Genomic DNA, 21,295 nt, shown 5'->3' on the forward strand with positions numbered 1-21,295 from the left:
TCACACATTTCAAGTTTCTTTTAATGGATGTGACAAAACTTCTACATATGTGGAAAAACTGACCTCAATACTGTTTGAAGTGTAACATTCAAAGTAAATTTGAATACTTTGGAATACATATGTAAACTGTAATTTAAATAAATAAAGTTCTGAACAAAATCAACTCATATTGAGAACAAAACGAGAAATAACTTAAAAAATTCAACTTTGACCTTTCACCACTCTGATTTCAAACATTACAAACAAGTGCAAAGACAGAAGATTTAACAAGTGAAACCTGAAATAAGACCAGAAAGCAAATGTAGGCTGTGGGTACAGTGATGGAGGCCTTGCGTGTATTTCTTTTTGCTTGTGCTTTGATTCACTCACTTTAAGGTTAAGTACAAAATAATTAAATATTAGAAAAAACATGTTTTCGAGAAGAGCACAGCGTTTTGTGTGACTTTCACCAGGCCAAGATCAGATATTTCATTTTTGTCCCTCAAGCCCTGAGCATCCTGGTTTTAGTGGCATGGCTCTAATTTTAATAATCACATTGACACTCTAGTTGAGGGATACAAACACACACACACACACACACGCACACTACATTACAGCCAAAAGTAGGTCTTTATGTACAATGTAAAAGTATTTGAAGTATATACAGAGGCAAATGTAAATTCCAGTGAGCCTGGACAGGCTGTCTTCTGTCATTTGTAAACAACTCCCCACCACAGCAGTTAATGTCAACGTCTCTGCATTAATGTCCTTGTTATTTTCCTCTGAAAGTTTCCCTTTGTTCATCTGCTTCTGCTGCGTCGTCTTGATGATGGATGGCTTCATGACTCTGGCTCAGACAGAAAAAAAATGTAGATATTAAATTGTAAACATCACTGACAAACCGTACCACGAAATGGGAATTTAAATGAGATTGTCAGGCACTGGCTGTTTTGCTACAGTGTCTCTTTTGGTAGCCGAGGAGCAAGTTAGTGATCTTTCTGTCTTGGATTATCTATTTCAACAGTAAATACAGTAAAGCAACAGTTAGTAAAAGTTAGACATTTTGGGAAATACGTTAAATTGGTTTCTCGCTGAGAGCTAGATGAGAAGATGGATGTACGTTAACTATGTAGCTAGAGCCAGTAGGAGAAAAAACTAGTCTGGCTCTGTCAAAAGTTAACAAAACCTGAATACCAGTGCTTCTAAAACTCACTAATTTACATGTTATATTTTGGTGGTGATGTCAATCCTCTTATCCAGATCGCAGCAAGAAAGCAAATAAGCACATTTCCCAAAATGTTGCATTCGTCTTTTAAAGGCTGTTGATCCAACAGAGCTAAAGTAGCAATGGAAACACCATTTGCGCAACATAAACATGGCATAGTTAACAACTGACCACATGAAAATACAAAAACAGACAGTTATATCCTCATGGCTGAAACATTAAAATTTTGAAACCAGAGGTAACTTCCCTGTTATTTACATAACAAAACGTGACGGAAATCAGCAATAATAAAGTAAAACTGTTATAGGTTACTGCTTACCACAAGCACGTTGCAGTTGTTAAGGTTGCTGCATAATACTAAAGGATGGTACCGCGACTACTTACCTACAATATCGGCTGGATCGTCAGCTAGGGGGTCAGAGTTCATGACATACTTGTTGCCAAATATCTTCACCAACTGCTCAAAGAACTTGCACTCCTGCTTCTCTCCACTGGGAACATGAGACAGAATTTTCGAGCGTGAGACGGAGGTGGAGAAATATGCCAAAAATTCAACCAACTATATTTAGAATGTGGATGTTTTGACCTACAGCAGGATCCAACCACATTATGTTGTTGTGGTCATCCCCCCAACAACGAACAGCACTTACTTTTTGCCTTCTAGGAAGTGTCTGAAATTGGCCCTCAGCCTCTTTATCCTGGTTTGACACTGTTCAGGAGTGCGCAGGTAGCCTTGGCTGGCCATGACCTGAGAGATCTGGATAAAGATATGTTTGTTTTTGGTGCAGCTCTTTAAGTTCTCCTGGACCTCCTCGCTCCCCCAAATGTCCAGGAGGGCCTCGGTCTCCCCGTCGCTCCATGGAAGCTTTGTGCTGTCGGCCAGCCACTGGTTACTTGAGGCAGCTAACAGAGCAGAGTTCACAGATTAAGAACACATGTATACAGCATGATCAAAACAATGATGAATAATGAAAAGCTATAAAGAGATATATACACAGCACTCGATTGGTAGAAAAAACATTTGCGACTGATTTAAACTTGAAAAAAGAGAAAGGATTTCTAATTACAAATGTGTCCGTCCTGCCTCAATAAAATGTTTGTACTTGTTTTATAAACTTCGCTTGAGCCAGTATTCTAAGAGTATCAAATGGTGCTTCTGTACATCTATACTGAAAATTTTTTTTGCTACCTAGCTATTGTGAATTTTCTTTTTGTTTTCCATTTTGTTTCACCTTTCTTTTGGCTCAGTTCAGGTGCACAGTCATCCGGCTCATCTGTGACCGATGTGTCAGCGACTGAGCTGTTTACTTTCAACTCCTTCCTGAAGATTTTCTCCATCTCACTGAAGAACTTAAATTCCTCCCTGAATGAAAAAAATTAAACAAAAAAATTGAAGTAACCACCAGACCCCTAATATTTTCAGCCTGTGATTAGCTGGCAAAGAACAACAAAGAAAAACACTTTCCATCACGATTAAACAACACAGAGCAATTTCAACAACAAAAGTCGGTCAAATTCAGGCATCATGTTTCCCTTTACTAATGGTCACGTCAAAACAAAACAGAAATCATTAGAAACTGCTGCTTTATCAAAACAAAGACCAATGAAAGGGTTTGCCTCAGAACTGACAAAGTACTGATGTTACAAAGGAAGGGCTGATGGTTACTGATAAATTCGGGTGTTCTAATTTTACATTTTTTACAAAAAAAACATTCAAAGCCTTACAGTCACAAGGTCTTAAATCTTGACACAAATTTTCACAGTAATAAAAGATTACCTTTGTTGTATTTATGATTACTGCCTGATAAAGAGCATGATTTGTAGAATATTGCCAAGAGGTTGTTTGACATCTAACCAACCAAAATTGCCAAATCTTGCAAATGATGCAATTAGCAACAACCACAATAATATAAATGATAAATGTGTTTGGAAGAAATAAGAATCGTTGTTTTGTCTTCACTGACTTTTCATGGACAAAGCCATGTTTGAGGCGCTTAATGCGGGTGTAGCATTGCTCCGAGGTCCTTATAAATCCTTGTTCACTCATCTTCTCGGAGATGTACTCAAACACGTGTCGATTCTTCAGGCTGCCCCTCAGGGTGAGCTGGACGTTGTCCTCACCCCAAATCTCCAGCAGGGTGCGAGTCTCCTGGTCTGACCAAGGCATCTTTCTGCTTAGGTCGGCCAGGAGGTGGCTGGTTGAGGGCTGCTCGTCTAAAAGGAGGAACAATATCCTTAATATTGTGCATTAATCTTAAATTTACACAATATCTGCACAACAACACTGTACAATTGCCCAAATGTGTAATAACAAAAATTGCACAAATGGATTTGATTATATTTAACCCTACACAAGTCAGGATCCTTGTCCGTAAAGGGTTGTAAGGCATCAACAGCAGTACTGTCCACATCAGCATACACAGAGTCGTCACCAAGCACTGGAGCCAGGAGATGGAAGTATCGAAACACTGCAGACCGTCCTCCACTTCTACAAAACACGATTCAAAGATAAGCTGGGAAACAGCGTGCTTAAATTATGAAGCCACCCATCCACCCAACAAATCAATCATTCGTTCAATTTATTTACCTCCGGCTGTTGCAGTAACGCCTGTAAGTCTTTTTCAACCTTTTGATCCGGGAGTGGCACTGCTCCGCTGTCCTTAGGTAGCCAATTGTGGCCATTTTATCCGATATGTCGGCGAATATGTGCCCATTGCGGACACAGGTTTTCAGGCTGTGCTGCACATCATCTGCAGCCCACACCTCAACAAGAGCGACAGTCTCCTGCTCTGTCCACACTGCGTTCATTCCATCTACACCTACTGCAGGTGGAAAGAAAAACACATTGGACCAGTGATTGAATGTTTATCTAAAGGAGCATTTCTTCTACTGCCGGGCAAATGAATGAAAATGAGTATACCTGGATCCTGGTCTGCTTGTTCGTCTCTTTCATCGTACTCGTCGATAGAAACTGCCTCCTGTCCCAGTATTTGTTCCAGCTGGTTGTAGAATCTATAATCTACTCTTCTTCCACATCTAGAAGGTGTGAAAAGAGATACATATGAACCATTACCATGATAGTGGATTATATTTACAAACATTTAGACAGGCAAACAGAGAGAAAGATTCTTCTCACTTCTTTCTGTCGTAGCAGTGTCGGAAGTTGTTCCTCAGGGACTTGACTTTCCAGCGGCACTGCTCCGAGGTTTTTGAGTAGCCAAGGTCTTGCATTCTCTCCGAAATGTCGGCATAAACGTGTCCGTTATGGACGAAACCCCTCAGTGCCCTCTGAACATCTTCTTCGCCCCAGATATCGATAAGCCCCAGGGTCTCCTCATCTGACCACGTGCTGGATGCTGGTTTTTCTGTTGACATGCCAATTTCTCCATCTTTCAACGGAAACACAGCGCGTGTCACTGCCTGCACTAGTTTTGGTATGAATGGACTTTTTAAATTTTTTTTAAAGTTGTTAGTTTCATCCAAGAAATCTTATTTTTCAGCTTTTGTTTCATCTCTATCTTCACTTAAAAATGCTTAGTACAATACACAGATCAACTACACAGCTCATTATGATTAAAAACTACAGTTTATGAGTTATGAGTTTGATAATTCATTAAAAGTAGTCTATGTCACCTTTGAAAGAAGGAATAATAACAATTCTCCCTCTTCCAAATAATAAGTCGAAGTCATAGACAGTAAAACGCAAACTTTCTCAATTCAATATGCTCTGGGGTTTTGCTGCTACAGCCTAGTATGACCAGTAGCGTATGGTGGCTAATGTTAGCTACTGTTAGCTAACTTTGGAGAGATATTGCTGTGCAACTCTGTAACTCCTTTTGACTTGTGCTGGGGTCCCACTGCAGTTTAGAATTTACCAATATCCTGTAACTGTCACAAAAGTTGCATGGCCTTGCTTTAAGTATACAGGGGCCCATTCATTTATAAGCATTTATAACCCATTAATAATTCAAAATGCTAACCTTTGCAAACTGCATAATTACTTGCATGATAAATTAAAGCCTTTCAAGACTACTATACTTTACAGTGTTTATAACTCAGCCATGAGATGCTCAGTTTTGTACACTGATCAACTTCAATTTCTATCCATTATGATAACATTTACATTAATTAGTCATATGAGTTATATGTCATATTTAGGATTTTGAAGCCCAGTTCTTATCCACTGTATTTATACCTCAGCCATTACATACAGTACAGCACATATTTTAAAATGATCACTTTTGCACTTGACTAACTATATATAAGCTCATTATGATAGTGGAACGTGTATCAGATTTTTTTATTATGTAATTCCTGAAAGCATTTGGGGCTCACTTCCATTTACTCCCACCATTACTCCCCCAGCCATTACTCTACTGTATAAATTTAATTTGAATGTTACTATACGGAATTTGCCATTAAACAGTCATACAATAAATGACACCTGAAGCGTCATAAATGCATGAATGTCACACTAAAATCCAGCCAATTCGGACGTTAGCACACAGCAATCACAGGCATTTTCTTACATGTAGCAGTGACAAACCTTTATGCAGGAAATGCTTTTCTGGTTTTTGTTGTTTTTTTTAAATTACACTACTTCAGCGAAAACATTTCGAACACTACACGTTGATTACATTGGTGTAAAACTGTATAGATTCCCTTCTATTCGCAGCACTGAGTTGAAGAGGGGATATTTTACCTGTTTCAGTCACTGATTCACCATTGGAGTCTTCCGATATTTCAATGGAGTCAGTTACCAGAGTGGAAGATGTGGATGGTTGCTTGTCCAGGATTTGTTCCAGCAGATCGTAGAATTTAAAATCAATTCGATCAGTCCCAGATGAGCTACAGAGAATAAAGGCAGTTGTATTAACACACTCGAGCAAACAGTGCAGAATACAAACAAATATTCATATGCAGTTTTTACGTCATGTTTCCTTGGCATTGGCGAAAGTTGGCTTTCAGCCGTTTGATCCTGGTGTGGCACTGATCTGCACTGCGGGAGTAGCCATTGGCGCTGAGTTTCTCTGATATTTCAGTAAAAATGTGGCCGTTGTGTGGGTAGCGTTTCAGGCTCTGCTGGACCTAAATGTAGGTGAAATACACATTAAAGGTAGTAATACAGAAAATATTTAAAATTACTTTAACAATCAACACTGATGACGAAATCATGCACCTGCATCCTCATGTAAGCTATCACTATGTATTTGATTTAAGGGTCCTTGTGCTCCTTGAACTCTCAGGTGACAGAGACGCTCAAGAGTTTGCTTTTAAATAGGAGGAAAAACAATGATCAAAGCTTTAAATTACATCTAAAGAAGATGAGATTCTAAGTAAGTTTGGTTCAGACCTTTCAAATCTCTGCCTGCATATCAGACTTTTTTTCGGCAAATCAAATAATGAATTGAAATGGTTGGTTGAAGTTAAGCAAAATGACAATTCAGTCTGATTATCAGGCAAATCAAAGGTATAACTATGTTACAGTTAAAAAGCAGGATTTCCATTATGACATTGTCCTCTACCTGTGGGTCTCCCCAGATCTCCAGAAGGATGATTGTCTCTTTGTCAGACCAGGGGACTTTCTTCCTGTCTTCTTGAATGCCCACAACAGACTCTGAAGAGACACAAATAAATAGAGAAAATAAAAATCAGAATAAATGATAACTAAAACACTGTTTAATAATTTCATTTAGTTGATTCTGCTATCATCTATTCACTGAGTCACCTAACTACTATTGCTGTTAATACAACATTTGACTATTTTGTTTTGTATTGGCCTTGCAGCTCTAGTTGTATCTTTCTTAAGAATATACTATGACATTGAGCCAAAAAGGTTTTGGGACCATACCATAAAGATGAATTAAAGCATACTGTACATGCCATTAAAAATAGACTAAATAATTGGAAATTATTATTATTATTATTATTATTATTATTATTATTATTATTATTATTATTATTATGACAGCCCATTTGGTATTAAAATACAAAAATATACAATACATTTCTCATGTTTTTCTGAGGAACCCACTACTGCTCTTTTTGGACTGAATAGTGAAATTAATCCCATTTTTTGTCCAATCCCATTTCATTTAGTTAGGAACTGTTGTCCTTTATTGTTCTTTATTTTCCTTTTTTATTGTGGAAATTGTGTTTTGCTTTACAACTCCCACCATATATGAACAAAACAATTAATATATAAAACAAGATATAAAATCATAAAATATGTGCATTCAGTATTCTAATTGCATTTGGTAGGATAAAGTTGTGATATACATTTTTAGTGGCTTTTTAAAGTCTCTAAGACCTCTCTTGGGGTAAAAGCTCAAACTACGGGTCCAAAGGATTATACACTATATAATCTTTGGCTTTATTCTCTGTATTTAATTCAGATTTCTTGCTTAGAAGCATCTGGGGCTTCCTTACTTTATACCAAATCATCATGTCAAAAAATAAAATACACCAGTGTCTTAAACCCACTGAATTGTTGTCTTATCTAACTGTCACATGCTCCCTGCAGTCAGTAGAGAATATTCGTGTTTACCAATCTCATGATGGGAGTAGGCAGGAAAGTTGTTGTCTTCAGGCTCTCCTGGTACTTCATCCAACTGGGGCACTGAAGGGAAGTCTTTCACTAAGATTCTTCCCAGTTCATTGTAAAACTTGCACTCAACCTGCCCCTGTCCTTTGAGGCTACAGTTTGGGGATAAGAAGAGAGCGGATATATAAATAAACAAAAATCTCAAACTTTTCTTTCCATTCTTTCTATTGCAAACATATGTACTTGTTTTGGTAGCATTGCCTGAAGCTTGATTTCAGCCTTTTCAGCCTCGTCTGGCACTGCTCTGGTGTTCGGGAGAAGCCCTGGGCGGCCATCTTGTTGGATATGATGGAAAAAATGTGTCCAGTTCTGTGCATCCCTCTCAGCTCCTGTTGTATCTTGTCTTCACCCCACGTATTGATGAGAGCCAACGTCTCCAAGTCTGTCCATGGAACGCTTCTAGTTCCTTAAAAAATATACATAACATATAATGGTATAATAAAAGTATAATGATTTTACTGGACTTTGTCATTTTACTGAAAACCATACATGGTTATGGTTAATGCCAGTTTGCCAGTTTTTTTGTTAAGATATTTACAGAGGTGAGTTAAATCAAGAATGACTTTGTTTGAGGACATAGTTTGTGGAGATGTTACATTCTGCTGCGTTATTTTGCGACTGGATTCTTTCTCTTTATCCCCTTCGTGCATGCTATACAGCTTTTGCACTGACATGTATTGTAAATTCGGTGATTCTGTTCTTTTTTTCTTTTAAAAAGAAAAGGACAGAGCCTTGAAAAACATGTTTAGAAAACCTTTTTAAAATCTCCTAAAAAAATCTATAATGCCTGATCAAATAAATTAAAAGTTTGCGGCTCTACCACACAAAGTTACATTATCAAACAACTAACACACCTGTTGCAGTAGTGGCTAAATGAACTCACTAGTTACAAAAATGTGACACTGTACCCATTTCCAGACCACTCGCATGGCCGAGAAACTGCAAGTCCTCATCGGCGTCATCTTCATCGATGACCTCCTCAACGTCGTAGGTGACCTCAGGAACAGCTGAAGGAACTGAGGAGCTGAGGACGCACTCCAGCTGCTCGTAAAATTTACACTCAAGCCTGGAGTTTCCTCTGGCGGTTGATCAGGGAGAAGACAACAGGCATTTTGGCTAAGAATTGCTTCAACTTTTCACTGTTGTGTCACTAATTACAACTTAATTTTGACGGATACACTTTTACCTGACACATTTTTATGACTGGATAGAAAGACTTGAAGACAGCTACTAAATTATGTCATGTAAAACCCACTTGTTGTTCTGGCGGAAGCATTTCTTCAGGCGTTTGATCCTCGTCTGGCACTGCTCCACTGTTCTCATGTAGCCCCTCTCTGCCATCTTCTGTGCAATTTGCGTGAATATGTGACGGTTTTTTAAGCAGCCCTTCAAAGCCCGCTGCACTGAGTCCTTCCCCCAAATGTCGAGGAGATTGAGCGTCTCCTCGTCTGACCAGGGAACTTTTGTGTCGGTTACAACAGGGAAAGAGCCTTCCTGAGAGTCTAAAATAAAACAAAAAGACTTAGTTAAAGGCCTGAGCATAGACAAAAAAGAACCAAGTAGCGACTGATCCATACATAAACACTACAAACCTGTATATTCTCCCCATATCGAGATTAGAGGAGATTCACCTGAATTTTCATCATCTACTGAGGAATCCCTGCAATGATGGAAAGACTGAGTGTTAAAACAGATTTAAAGTCACAGGAGACAAATAGGTATTTTCAAATGGTCAAGAAAGAAAAAAAAAAAAATGAAAATAAAACATGGAGACAAAGGTCATTCATGGCAAGTGAACCAATAGGAAACCCTGATTTCATGTCTTTGTGTGTAACAAATGAATTAATTTTTCTGGGAATCTTACAAGCAAGCTGACGCCTCCACAGGCTGCTTAGGGGGAATGTCTACACCTCCGCTCAGCTTTCTCTTCCTGACAACTCTCGCTCCTCTCAAGCTTTGACTTTCCCCATTGGCTGCTGAGTCCGTGTCCACAGTCTCATTAGATGTAGTGAGGTCTATGGTTTCATCACATGGCCGTGTACTAACTGAGTTTTGCACTTTCCTCTCCTGAGAAATGTTCTGGCCTCTAACCTGCAGTTGCCAACTGCCAGAGTCCCTTGTCTGCTTGAGTCTTTGTCTGATTGTCTCAGAGCTACTCCTGCCCGCCCTCTCCAGGGTGCTTGTGTTGATGGGAGCATCGAGACATCCTTTGTGCTCTGGAGAGGTTGAGTCTTTGAGAGCAGGTGAGCAGGAGACAGGTTTGGTCCCAGGAGGTAGTGACAGGGACGAGAGGATGCAGTCATCCATCGGTAATAATCTAGGATCTACAGTTGAGAGTAAGGAGGGTTAATTAGGTCCTCGCTCGGATCAAATATAAATCATTGAGAAAGAAACAACTGTCAAACATGTCCAAAATGTAATGTAGCTAAATACACAGACAAAAGTGACTGGTTTTTCTCAGGGCATCTTCATTTTCTCCTTGAAATCTTTTAAAAGTAATGCTTTTTTCTGCTGTGTGATGATGTAACCTACAGGAAATTACAAACAAATCCTGACATTTGTCCAATGAGTAAAATGTTGCAGATGAAAAAAGAGACTTCTGTTGCTGTCTAGATGCCTGAAACAAGAGGAGAATGATATTCTTTTCTTTGTTTGGACATGTTTCAGTGTCGACCCTTCAATTTGCGGACTACAAATATCTCTCACCACCAAGAGCCTGCAGTACCTTTCTCTTCAAAATGACCGAGGTTTCTGTGGTGTTCAAGTACAGCCTTCATATCCTCTGGCGGGAAAAAGGATTGTAAACAGTCGTCTAGGAATGACGGAGCATCTCCGACCAAAGCTGCCAACTGAGAAGCAAGATCAAGTTACTATTTTTAGTAACCCTGCATTCATTTATTATGCTGGTAATTTATTTTTATGCTACCAAATGACCTACACTGTGGTCAAATGAAGAATTATTTTTAGGAAATTATTCTAAAAATAATTTTGGTACTGTGAAATATGATCAGCATCACATAATGCAGTCCACATGAGAAATAATTCATGTAAATGAGACTCCATGTGTATCCTACTCATTATTTAATGTCTTTATTTATTACATATAGTTTCCTACAGTGTCTGATTGCATGTAATCTAGCTTTGTTGTAGTGCTTCTCTCCGACTGCTTGGTACAAAAAAGAGAGAGAGGAGGAAGCAGTCTACTGGGACACTTTGGTGCACCTGCGCCCAGTTAACCCTCCTCTATATCTGTCTATGGGTCAGTGGTGCAAACAGATGAGCCTCTGCACTGAGCCTGCGTGCCAGTCAGCCTGAAAAGGCTGTTCAGTTTGGAATCATGCCATAGCTTTTTCTTGTGATGAACTGCCTGTCTTGCATTTGGTTCATTTTGAGTGTGAAATAAAATGCAGAAGCACAACAAGTAGTGTGGACCTCCCACAGGGCCCAATGAACTCCACAGGAAGCCCTTCACATCAACACAGTAGTGGGCAAGTAACAAAATAGGGATATAACGGTAGCCAAAATGTGTCCTGTTACATAAGCATGAATGTCAGCAGCAAGGGTCACCGAAATCAGTCAGCTTCTTTCTCTTGTGAGTGTAAATGTACACGGCATATTTAATGCCAATTCAGCCATTAGTTTATCAGATATGTCTGTGGTATTCAAATAAATAAATAGACAATTAAGAACAGTTAAACATCTGGACTATCACAAGTTGGTTTAAGAAAAGTGTACTACATATTATTACAAGGGGGTACATTTTTATTATTATTATTATGTAATTAACTGATAATGCATGTCAAAATGGAGTTAAAAGAAACACTATACCTGTGTGAAGTCTGGAACTGGCAGTAGCTCATCAAGTCTTGATATAAACTCCCACACCAGCATCTCAAGTGCTGCATCATACTTTGACCCAAAATATACAGGGAAGATTTCCTAAAAATGTGAAAGAGAGACAGACAGCTTAATAGAGAGACATACATTTAGGCTGAACTTGTATAGAGGATGTTTGATTTCCTTACAGCACAACTTTCCTCATTGCAGCTGCAGCTCCTCTGATGTTTTTTTGTACCAGTGTGTCTAAACGTGTTATCAGGTTTTAAAACATCAGAATGTTGTGTTTCGCACAACATTCTTCAAAACCTTGAACTTGTGAAATGGTGCAACTTCCTGCGGATTTTTGTCAGTGTGGTCATGATTCTGTCACACTTGCTTTAAGCAATTCGATTAACCCACAATAATATAATGGTTAAGAGTGAAGGGCCTGTTCAGTAGCCATTATTCATGTTAGAACTGTAGTGGAATTACTACACTTTAAATTTAAAATTGCTCTCATCAAAACTTAGGGCACCACCTTCTATTGAATGAAAAAATATAAACCAAATTATTCAGTTTTATAATCAAGAGTAGTTATGCTCTCTCTATAATGGGGAATATTTATTATATTAAGTGTCTATAAGTAAGTGATTAAATTAAGGATTATTAATGAACATGGGCAGAATCAAACTTATGAATAAAGTTGGTCTTTGAATGACAAAATGAACTGGTCAATTACTGTGGCAATAGTGAAATGAAGTATAAGATTCAGAATTACCAGAGAACAGCAGAACGCTAGGGGAATGAACAATTTCTGTAGGACTTAAAATTAATAATTCAGAACACTATCCGTCATCAACTCTTATCTCAGACAGCAGAAGTAAAGTTTAGCCTACTTTTGCGGCGCTGTCTTAGAGCTAGCCCCTCTCATTTGGATCCGAAGTGTCTCAGTGCTGACTCCTCTCGCAGCTCCCCCAGCGATGTGGTGCTCCCTGGGATGCTGGGTTGCCAAGCAACGGGCCTGATAGCGGGGCTGCTCAGCTGACGGCCTCACTCCAGTGGATGGAGCAGAATTTAAGGCTAAGTAGGGCCTTTGCAAGCAAGCAGAAGTTGGCAGATAATACAGCCTCTCTGCTGGTTTTTTAGTCTGTTAGTGTTGTTATCAGATAGGCTCTGCTACACTCACTTTCCTTAACTAGACATGTTAAATAGTCTTGAAAATAATATCATTGGCCAGACAACAAAACTTCCAAAATACTATCAAAGCGAGACTTACTGAAGTACAAAAATATTAGGCAGGTTCAGATAAAAATCAAAATGCGCACATAGCTCAATAAAAAATTTTAAAAAATGTTTAAAAATCATTGCAAAAGTGCCAGTCTAGATGAGGTAAAATAAGACTGTAGAGGAGGCTTGGTGGGCAGTTACAAAAAAATCTTGAAGGAAAAAAAAAAGCAAAAACGGAAAACTGAAGAAGAGCCAAAATTAAAGTAAAATGAAGGCTGAACTGCGAAAAGGAAGACAGTGAGAGTACCAAAGGTGTTAAAATGTAAAAAGTGCTGAAGACTGCAAAGGTGAAGACAAAAGAAAAAGAGTACGTGCCGACAACTGGCAATGCTCTTTTTTATCAACTGTATAATCTGAGCGGAGAGCAGGCCTTTTGATCCCGGACTGTAACTTTCCTCCAATTAGCATCCACTACTTTTTTTCAAGTGATGGGGAGAGAAGAGCTAATTTTGAAGTTTTTCTTTACTATAGGAAGATTAATTAAATTTAAATTTTATGTGCAAAGACCACACACTTCGCTTATCACTATGGTCAATCAACAGTGATACTAAACATACATTGTATGTAACACTTTATTACGTAGATTACATTCCATTAATATTGCACAGATTATTAGGAAAAGCATATGGTTTGAACAGAGATCATAGTGCAGCTTATTAAAGAAATATGCAGAGGCATATACAGGATTAATTAACTATCAATATGATTTTCAATACTGCTAACAAATGAACAGTAACTATTTTAACTAGTTTGATTAACAATATAATACAGTAAAGCCTACAACCTAGTCCAACTACACATTTAAAGGATTGTAAAGGGTCACAGAGACACATCTATCCATAGTAACTGGGTGGCAGCGTGGTCACACTATAAACATTGCATTAAATTTACACTTCCTAACTTGGCCATTTTACATCGCTGAACGTGGTTGTTGAACTAGTTTTTTTTTTGCTAAGTAATATTAACTGGTTTACTGAACAGATTAACAGCTCTATTAATGTTAAAGCTGAATATCTGTTACATTCAAGCCCTTACCAAACAAGTGTACACAATGCTGATTAAGCCTATCAGCGCCCGGTAAATCTCTCAGTATTTCGCAGTATAGAGTTTTAAATCTGATGTCTTTGGCCACATTCCCACACACTGGAAACATTCCTGTACTGGTCTGTTTCATGGCACTTTATCCTGTCCGTCCTCCTTGTGCAATTCATAGCCAGGTTAACCCCAAAAGGTCTTAAAGAGGGTTCAAGTCCCCGAGTAATTTTTTTTTTAATAATCTCAGAACATTGGCCTCTTTTGTGTTGGAAGAAGGTGGTCCCATCTTCTGGCGGATATTAATTCTGAAAGTCGTGATCATGTTTGAAATATTTTGTGGAAGGTGAGAAACAACTTGGTGGGTCCAGGGAGTCTGCAAAACTTTATTCAAACCAACTGTTTATATCCTAGTGCCATTCAGATAAGGAGGGGTGTCTTCTTTACAGAATTTCAACTACTCCAATTACTCGAAAATCTAAATTTTTTACAATTGTCTTCGAATTTAAATCTTTCTGTATCCATAGAGGATGCTAGACAAAAATCAGATCATTAAAACTGGCATAACGTGCAGAGATAATCAAATCGGAGGGAACCATTTGAATAAATAGTAACTTTTTTTATACCTTTTTTTACCTCTCTGAATATTTTTCTATCTGATGAACTGATCAAGTCAGTGGCTCAGTCTCAGTACTAATGGATCTTCTTCATATCCAGAATATTTCTTGACAATAATATGTACAGAAAAAATTGGACAGAAGATGAGAGCAGCTTATTTTCATCGTATTCTGAAATATTATATTGAGCTACTGACAGGTTGGGTCCATGGATTCATGCTGTTGATGCCAAATTCTGACCCTACCATCTGCGCACCTCAGCAGAAATCCAGATTCATCAGACCAGGCTACGTTTTTCTAGTCTTCAACTGTCCAGTTTTGGTGAGCTTGTGCCTGCAGCCACAAAATTCTGATCTTGGCTGAAAGGAGTGGAACCCGACATGGTCTTCTGCTGCTAGCCCATCTGCCTCAAGGTTGGACGTGTTATGCATTCTGAGATGCTTTTCTGGTCACCACAGTTGTAAAGAGTGGTTATCTGAGTTACCATGGCCTTTTTGTCAGCTCCCACATGTCTGGCCATTCCCCTCTAACCTCTCTCATCAACAAGGCATTTCCAGTCGCAGAACTGCCACTCACTGGATGATTTTTTTTTTTTTTTTTTTACACACCATTCTGAGTTAACTCTAGAGACTATTGTGTGTGAAAATCCATTGAGATGAGCAGTTTCAGAAATACTCAACCCAGCCTGTCTGACACCAACAATAATACCATGGTCAAAGTTACTGAGATCACATTTTTTTTCCTCCATTCTGATGTTTGATGTGAGCATTAACTGAAGTTCCTGCTCTGTATCTGCATGATGATGATGATGCACTGCACTGCTGCTGCAGGATTGGCTGATTGGATAATTGCATGAATAAGCTGGTGTACAGGTGTTCCTAAGAAAGTGGTTGGTGAGTGTATATATTTCCAGTACAGCTGAAAGGTAACAACACATAGGGAGTGAGAGCTGTCTCACCTGGAAAAAGTATTTTCTTTCAGAGGGATCCTCCAGTAACGAATGCACCAACTCCACAAAGTTAACTTCAGACTCTTCCACCTGGTTGATGGTTATCTGAAATACACACACAATATGAACATAAAACTACCCAAATCCAGGGAATGGAAAAGAAACAACACTTGTTCATCCTTGCCACACCTGCAACTATGACATGGTCTACATTTTTATCATTTCTTTCACTGGAGAACAATACAAATTCAATAAAACTGTATACTCTTGACATTAACTGAAAATTTTTTTACCAGCTTTGAATAATCCATTATTCATGAAAATCAATCTATCATTAATGACCCAGTACATTTTCAAACCAGAAAGAAACAGTTGTGTGTTTCCCAGCTACAGTTTACTTACATGGTGATCCTTGGCAGTGCTGACAGGAGCTTTAATTCTGTCCAGATGTGGCTGAATGGTCTGCATGTCCACTGGGTGCTCACCTCGACACATCTCCAGAACCAGCTGGTTTTACACAAAAACAAATCAATTGCATCACAATTAATCAGCCATGGTTTATAAACCTTCTGCTGAGTAACTTTTTTCTAAACATCTTTCCCTCTTTTCTGTATGAATGGAATTATACATTGTACATAGTTAAATGATGTTTGACTTTTTATACAATTTTTTAACCTGTTGCTATACTGCCCACCTGATTTATAGGGGAAGAAATGGAAACTACCTTTATTGGAGCACTGATTTTACAGTTTTTATCATCAACTAATTTTACCATTTTAGCTTTTAATTCTGCCTGTTTAAAAATTACTAGAAGAATTGTTAATATTAGACCAGTTGGTAAATAAGTTTCAACTCAGTATGACAGTACAGTGAATATTACAGACCCTGGCCCTGAGTCCCAGGATGAGCTGAGCCCTCTGACTGTAGCTCATCAGCTCTGGGACCAGCTCTGTCACCATGGTAACAAACTCTTCCAGCATCCCATAGTGATCCACAAGTCCCTGCTGCACAACTTGCCACACTGCAGCCGACAAAAGCTGCAAGGGTGGGGCCAGGAGGCGCAGATAACGGACAGGAAGATCATTACCTGAAAGGGGGGAGAGAATAAAAACTGAGGCAGTAAACACCAAAAATGTACAATTGATTAAACCACTTTGATTCAGCCCGTTATTTAGAGAGAATTACTTTGCATCAACAGGCAACAGTGAGTGTTTCAAAGTCCCATAATTACCCCTAACCTGATAGAAAAACAAGAGCAGGGATTAACAAATCAAGACGGGTGTTTGTTTTACCTCTAAATAACCAGATTACATATAACCCCTGTAGAAATTACTATTGGTTGCACAACAATTTTATGGTCCATATTGCTTCTCAAATGTATATAGATGCTATCACTTTATTATCTAGTGATTTTGCCACACCATTCATATTGATTTAGCAATGCGTTCAAGATGTCTAGTTTTATTAGACTTTTGTAGGCAATTTTGCAAATGAGTGAGCAGGACTGCCTGATGGAAAAAACAGATTTTTATGATTTTTGCATCAATGTGATGGAAAATCTTTGTCAGGCATTTTATCACACTCGTCTGGTTATTTTATCTATGTATAAACAGTTTCTGAGAAACGGTTTGAGAAATTGAGTTTTACACTGTGTATATGCCTCTGCTACGGAAGATCATTCGATCTTTTCTAGAATAGCTACTAAATGGACCTTGTGGTGATATTATTTTGTCAACTAGTTTCTGAACTAATTTTCCACAAAATGTACTAAATCACAATATAGAAAAATATCACTATATTAAAATGACAGATACTGTGATAAAAGACTTAATCCACATTCCCCATTTCAACTTGTCAAAGGATAATATTTTAATGTGTAAAACTAAAAAACATCAACAAAATATACATTTTGTGGGACCTCCAATTAAGGGTTATGTCTGTATAAGGTTGCAATAATGGATTTTTAGGGTTCTGCTATTTTGAGTATTTTGTGGCAGGGGGAAACAATTATAGTACTAATACAGTATCTCTATCTGCTGTTTACATGAGGTTTTCAAAAAAATGGATCTGCTTTTAAACTGGTCTTGTTTTTAGTTCTGGTAATCTGCTCAGATTACAGTCCTGGTCAAAATTATTTGCACCCCTGAATTTCAAATACATAATTCAGAATATCTGCAGAAATAAATACAAATGAACCAATTTTGTTTAACCGGAATATTTTAATTAAAAGGTCAAAGGTAACTGAACAAAAGAAAAAGAAAAAACTTGCATAATAGCGAAATACTCCAAACACAAAATGTACCCTGGACCCCTAACTATTGGTACCCTTTTGATGAATTTAAATTAGTTCCCTAAACAAAATAAAAAACAAATAAGACTCACCTGTACTAATTTTTTCAGTGTTCACATGACACACACATTAACCACATTAACATTCATTAACCAATGAATGATGGTTTTACTACATAAAAAGGGGCAGATTGTTTCCAGTTTCCTTTTCACAATGAAGAAGAGAGCTATCTGAGAGCATCAGAAATGCAATCATCAAAAAACATAATTCCAAAGGCTACAAAGCAATCGCCAGACTTGAAATCCCTGTTTCAGCAGTTCCTAATGTTATCAAGAAGTTTCACTGTCATTGTGCTATGAAGAAACTTGATGAGAGAAGTCTGCAAAGGATGATGTGGATTGTGGAAAAAAACACCGTGCAAGATGTCTAAAGAGCTCCAGGCTCATCTGGAGCAATCTGGAGTGGTGGATTCAGCCTGTACCTTACACCACACACGCTTGACCAAGTAGGGCTCCATGGGTGAAGGCCAATGAGGTCACCACTATTGAAAGAAAGGCACAAAAGGTATACTAATGTTTGCAAGAACTTCCATAGATAAGCCACAGTCTTTGTGGGATAATGTTCCATGGACAGATGAAACTAAAGTAAAGCTCTTTGGGAATGCAGTATATAGTTTGTTTATAGGCGACAAAATGAAGCTATAAGGAAAATAACACCCTACCTACAGTAAAACATGGTGGAGGTTCCATCATGCTGTGGGGCTGCTTTGCTGCCTCTGGTACTGGAGGCACTGAATGTATCAAAAGGAATGATGAAATCAGAAGATTACCAAGGTATTTTAGAGCGAAATATATTTCCCAGTGTCAGAAAAGTAGGTCTGAAGCGAAGGTTTTGGGTCTTTCAGCAGGACAACGACCCACAGCACACATCCAAGAGCACAAAAGCATGGTTGAAAAGGAAAAGATGGACTTATTTAAACTGGCCAGCAGTGAGTCCTGACCTAAATCCTATTGAAAACCTTTGGAGAGAGCTGAAATCTGCCATTGCAAAAATGGCATTTATTTTTGAAGATATTCTGAATTATGCACTTGTATTCAATAATTTTGACCCGGATTAAATCTTTCGATTTCGTCATGATGATTGTGTGGGGCTGCAAGTAACTATTATTTTTAGCATTACCTAATTTACCCATTATTTTCTCAAGTAATCTATTTATAGTTTAATTTAGAAAATGTCTTTAAAAAGTGAAAACTGCCCATCCCATTTTCCCAGAGCCCAGGGTGATGTCTTCAGGTTGCTTGTTTTTTCCAACTACCTCTCCAAACCCTAATGATATTCAGTTTACTGTCACATAAAACACAGATGAAAGCAGCAAATCCTCACAATTAAGAGGCTGGAACAAGGGAATATCTGTGTCAACAACATCGTCCAGACACCTGACGTGCTGGCCAAAAGCACACTGTGCATAACTGAATTTAATTTAAACCGGCAAAGTGGCGGCTGAAATAATGGCTTTATATTGCTTCTGCTCTCAGGTGCGCTGACAACAGCATCCATCAAACTCACAACAAACTCACAGAATGAGTTACACAGCTCAATGCTGACTTATTCTAGGCTGTACAAGCTGCTGAATTTATAACAGGTACTGTAGGAAAAAAAAATAACTAGAATAATGCTCTGATCGACAATAAAATTATACCATACAAATATTTAACCAAATCACCGAGATAAAAGACATCCTGAACATTTGATACTAATAAGCTCATTGTGCATCAAATTAGTCCTTATATAAAAACTGCAGGAATATTAATAGAGAATGTACGCAGTTAATTCCCGTTATCTGTGTTAAGGTCACTGTAAACTAACTGATGCCAACACGCACATCAGAGATCATTTTAAAACTGATATCGTGATTTTTCATGAGGGTACACGCACCTCGACTGCTTCCACTTTCAGTTCCGCGTTTTATTTCCATTTAGCAGCTGACAAGGGGGGAAAAAAATTTAAAAAAACAAACAAAAAAAAAAAACGAACAGATGTCCCCCCCTCCGGTTGTAGCGATCAGGAGAAAAATGATAAAGCCTGCCAATTAAATTCTGCTCATTTCTGTGAAACAAAACGTCCATCAGCGATCGCCTACCCTAAAATACGAGCGCAATTTTGCTGGAAGCATTGACAGGCTCTTGTTTTTATTCTCGCGTTGGGAGGAGAGACAGAACAAAGGTTTCTGGTCTCATCCGCCTCAGTCCAGATCACGGCAAACCCTCTTTCCTGGTTGGCTGACGAAGACCGGATCAACCGGGCAATTCAGATTGTACAGCACTAGATGGCGCTATAGACTTTCCATTTACCTCAGGTCCGACCAGGTATCATCAGTTTTAAATTCAAAGTACTGTGTATGTAATCACATTCTTTACATTAAAAGTAGCAATACCACAATTTAAAAATACTCCATTACAGGTAAAAGTTCTGATTTCGGAATTTAACTTAGAAGTACAATTAAAGTACAGAAATATTATTAGCATGAGTAAAAGCACTAATTTCAGTGTTACATTGTATATTTTATTGGATCTTTATTACCGATGCAATAATGTGAAAGCAGCATTTTTATGATGTAGCTGATTGATGTAGAGCTTTTAATTAATTTATATACTGCTAGATATTTAAATCTTCGAAATAAGTAATAACAGCTGTTAGGTACATACAATTAGTAGAGTAAAAGGTAAAACATTACAACAATAAAAGTAAAACACAAGTATTTTAGAATTGCGCATAAGTACAGTACTACAGTAAATATACTTATTTTCCACCCCTGCATGTACAGTGTATGAAGCCAAACACTCACCAAGCACTTTATTAGGAACACTTGTTCACCTGCTTATTCATGCAATTATCCTTCAGCCAATCATGTGGCGGCAGTGCAATGCAAAAAGTCATGCAGGTACAAGTCAGGAGCTTCAGTTAATTATCACATCACATAAATGCCTTGTTGATGAGAGAGGTCAGAGGAGAATGGCCAGACTGGTTGGACCTGACAGAAAGGCTACGGTAACTCAGATAACCACTTTTCACCACAACCGTGGTGAGCAGACAAGCATCTCAGAATGCACAACACGTCCAACTTGGAGGTGGAAGGGCTACATCAGCAGAAGATCACGTCTGGCTCCTCTCCGCAGTGGGCACAGGCTCACCAAAACTGGACAGCTAAAGACTGGAAAAACGTATTGGTCAATTTCTGCTGAGGCATCCGATGGTAGGTCTGAATTCGGAATCAACAGCAGGAATCCATGGACCCAAACTGCCTTGTGTCAACAGTGCAGGCAGGTGGTGGTGGTGTAATGGTAGGGGGAAGGTTTTCTTGGCACACTTTGGGCCCCTTAATACCAGTCAATCATCATTTCATTGCTGCAGCCTGTCTGAGTATTGTTGCCGACTACGCTCATCCCTTTATGGCCAGAGTTTACCATCTTCTGCTACCTCCAGCATGATAATG

General features: G+C 38.5%; 1 protein-coding gene across 3 annotated transcripts in view; it reads right to left on the bottom strand.

The window, feature by feature from the left end:
* Positions 1–21,295, bottom strand: part of zgc:113263 (uncharacterized protein LOC503753 homolog) — a 23,328-nt gene continuing 2,033 nt past the window's right edge. Inside the window, exons 1-24 of one of the 3 annotated variants that reach the window (XM_040142790.1) lie at positions 19,738–20,036; positions 16,397–16,599; positions 15,915–16,019; positions 15,522–15,617; positions 11,637–11,747; positions 10,534–10,657; positions 9,673–10,132; positions 9,401–9,468; positions 9,064–9,310; positions 8,717–8,886; positions 7,992–8,214; positions 7,752–7,900; positions 6,730–6,821; positions 6,135–6,292; positions 5,907–6,052; positions 4,341–4,569; positions 4,125–4,240; positions 3,792–4,026; positions 3,556–3,692; positions 3,169–3,418; positions 2,437–2,567; positions 1,855–2,107; positions 1,589–1,695; positions 1–826 (exon numbers count right to left, since the gene is read on the bottom strand). In XM_040142790.1, coding sequence (XP_039998724.1) covers positions 819–826; positions 1,589–1,695; positions 1,855–2,107; positions 2,437–2,567; positions 3,169–3,418; positions 3,556–3,692; positions 3,792–4,026; positions 4,125–4,240; positions 4,341–4,569; positions 5,907–6,052; positions 6,135–6,292; positions 6,730–6,821; positions 7,752–7,900; positions 7,992–8,214; positions 8,717–8,886; positions 9,064–9,310; positions 9,401–9,468; positions 9,673–10,132; positions 10,534–10,657; positions 11,637–11,747; positions 15,522–15,617; positions 15,915–16,019; positions 16,397–16,599; positions 19,738–19,777 — 3,858 coding nt within the window. In that variant the 5' untranslated portion in view covers positions 19,778–20,036 and the 3' untranslated portion in view covers positions 1–818. Of the gene's footprint in view, positions 827–1,588; positions 1,696–1,854; positions 2,108–2,436; positions 2,568–3,168; positions 3,419–3,555; positions 3,693–3,791; positions 4,027–4,124; positions 4,241–4,340; positions 4,594–5,906; positions 6,053–6,134; positions 6,293–6,729; positions 6,822–7,751; positions 7,901–7,991; positions 8,215–8,716; positions 8,887–9,063; positions 9,311–9,400; positions 9,469–9,672; positions 10,133–10,533; positions 10,658–11,636; positions 11,748–15,521; positions 15,618–15,914; positions 16,020–16,396; positions 16,600–19,737; positions 20,037–21,295 lie in introns of those variants that run through there. The other 2 variants (XM_040142773.1, XM_040142782.1) reach the window with 2 other exon arrangements.

Source organism: Xiphias gladius, chromosome 2, assembly GCF_016859285.1.
Source record: "Xiphias gladius isolate SHS-SW01 ecotype Sanya breed wild chromosome 2, ASM1685928v1, whole genome shotgun sequence".
Lineage (NCBI taxonomy): Eukaryota > Metazoa > Chordata > Actinopteri > Istiophoriformes > Xiphiidae > Xiphias > Xiphias gladius.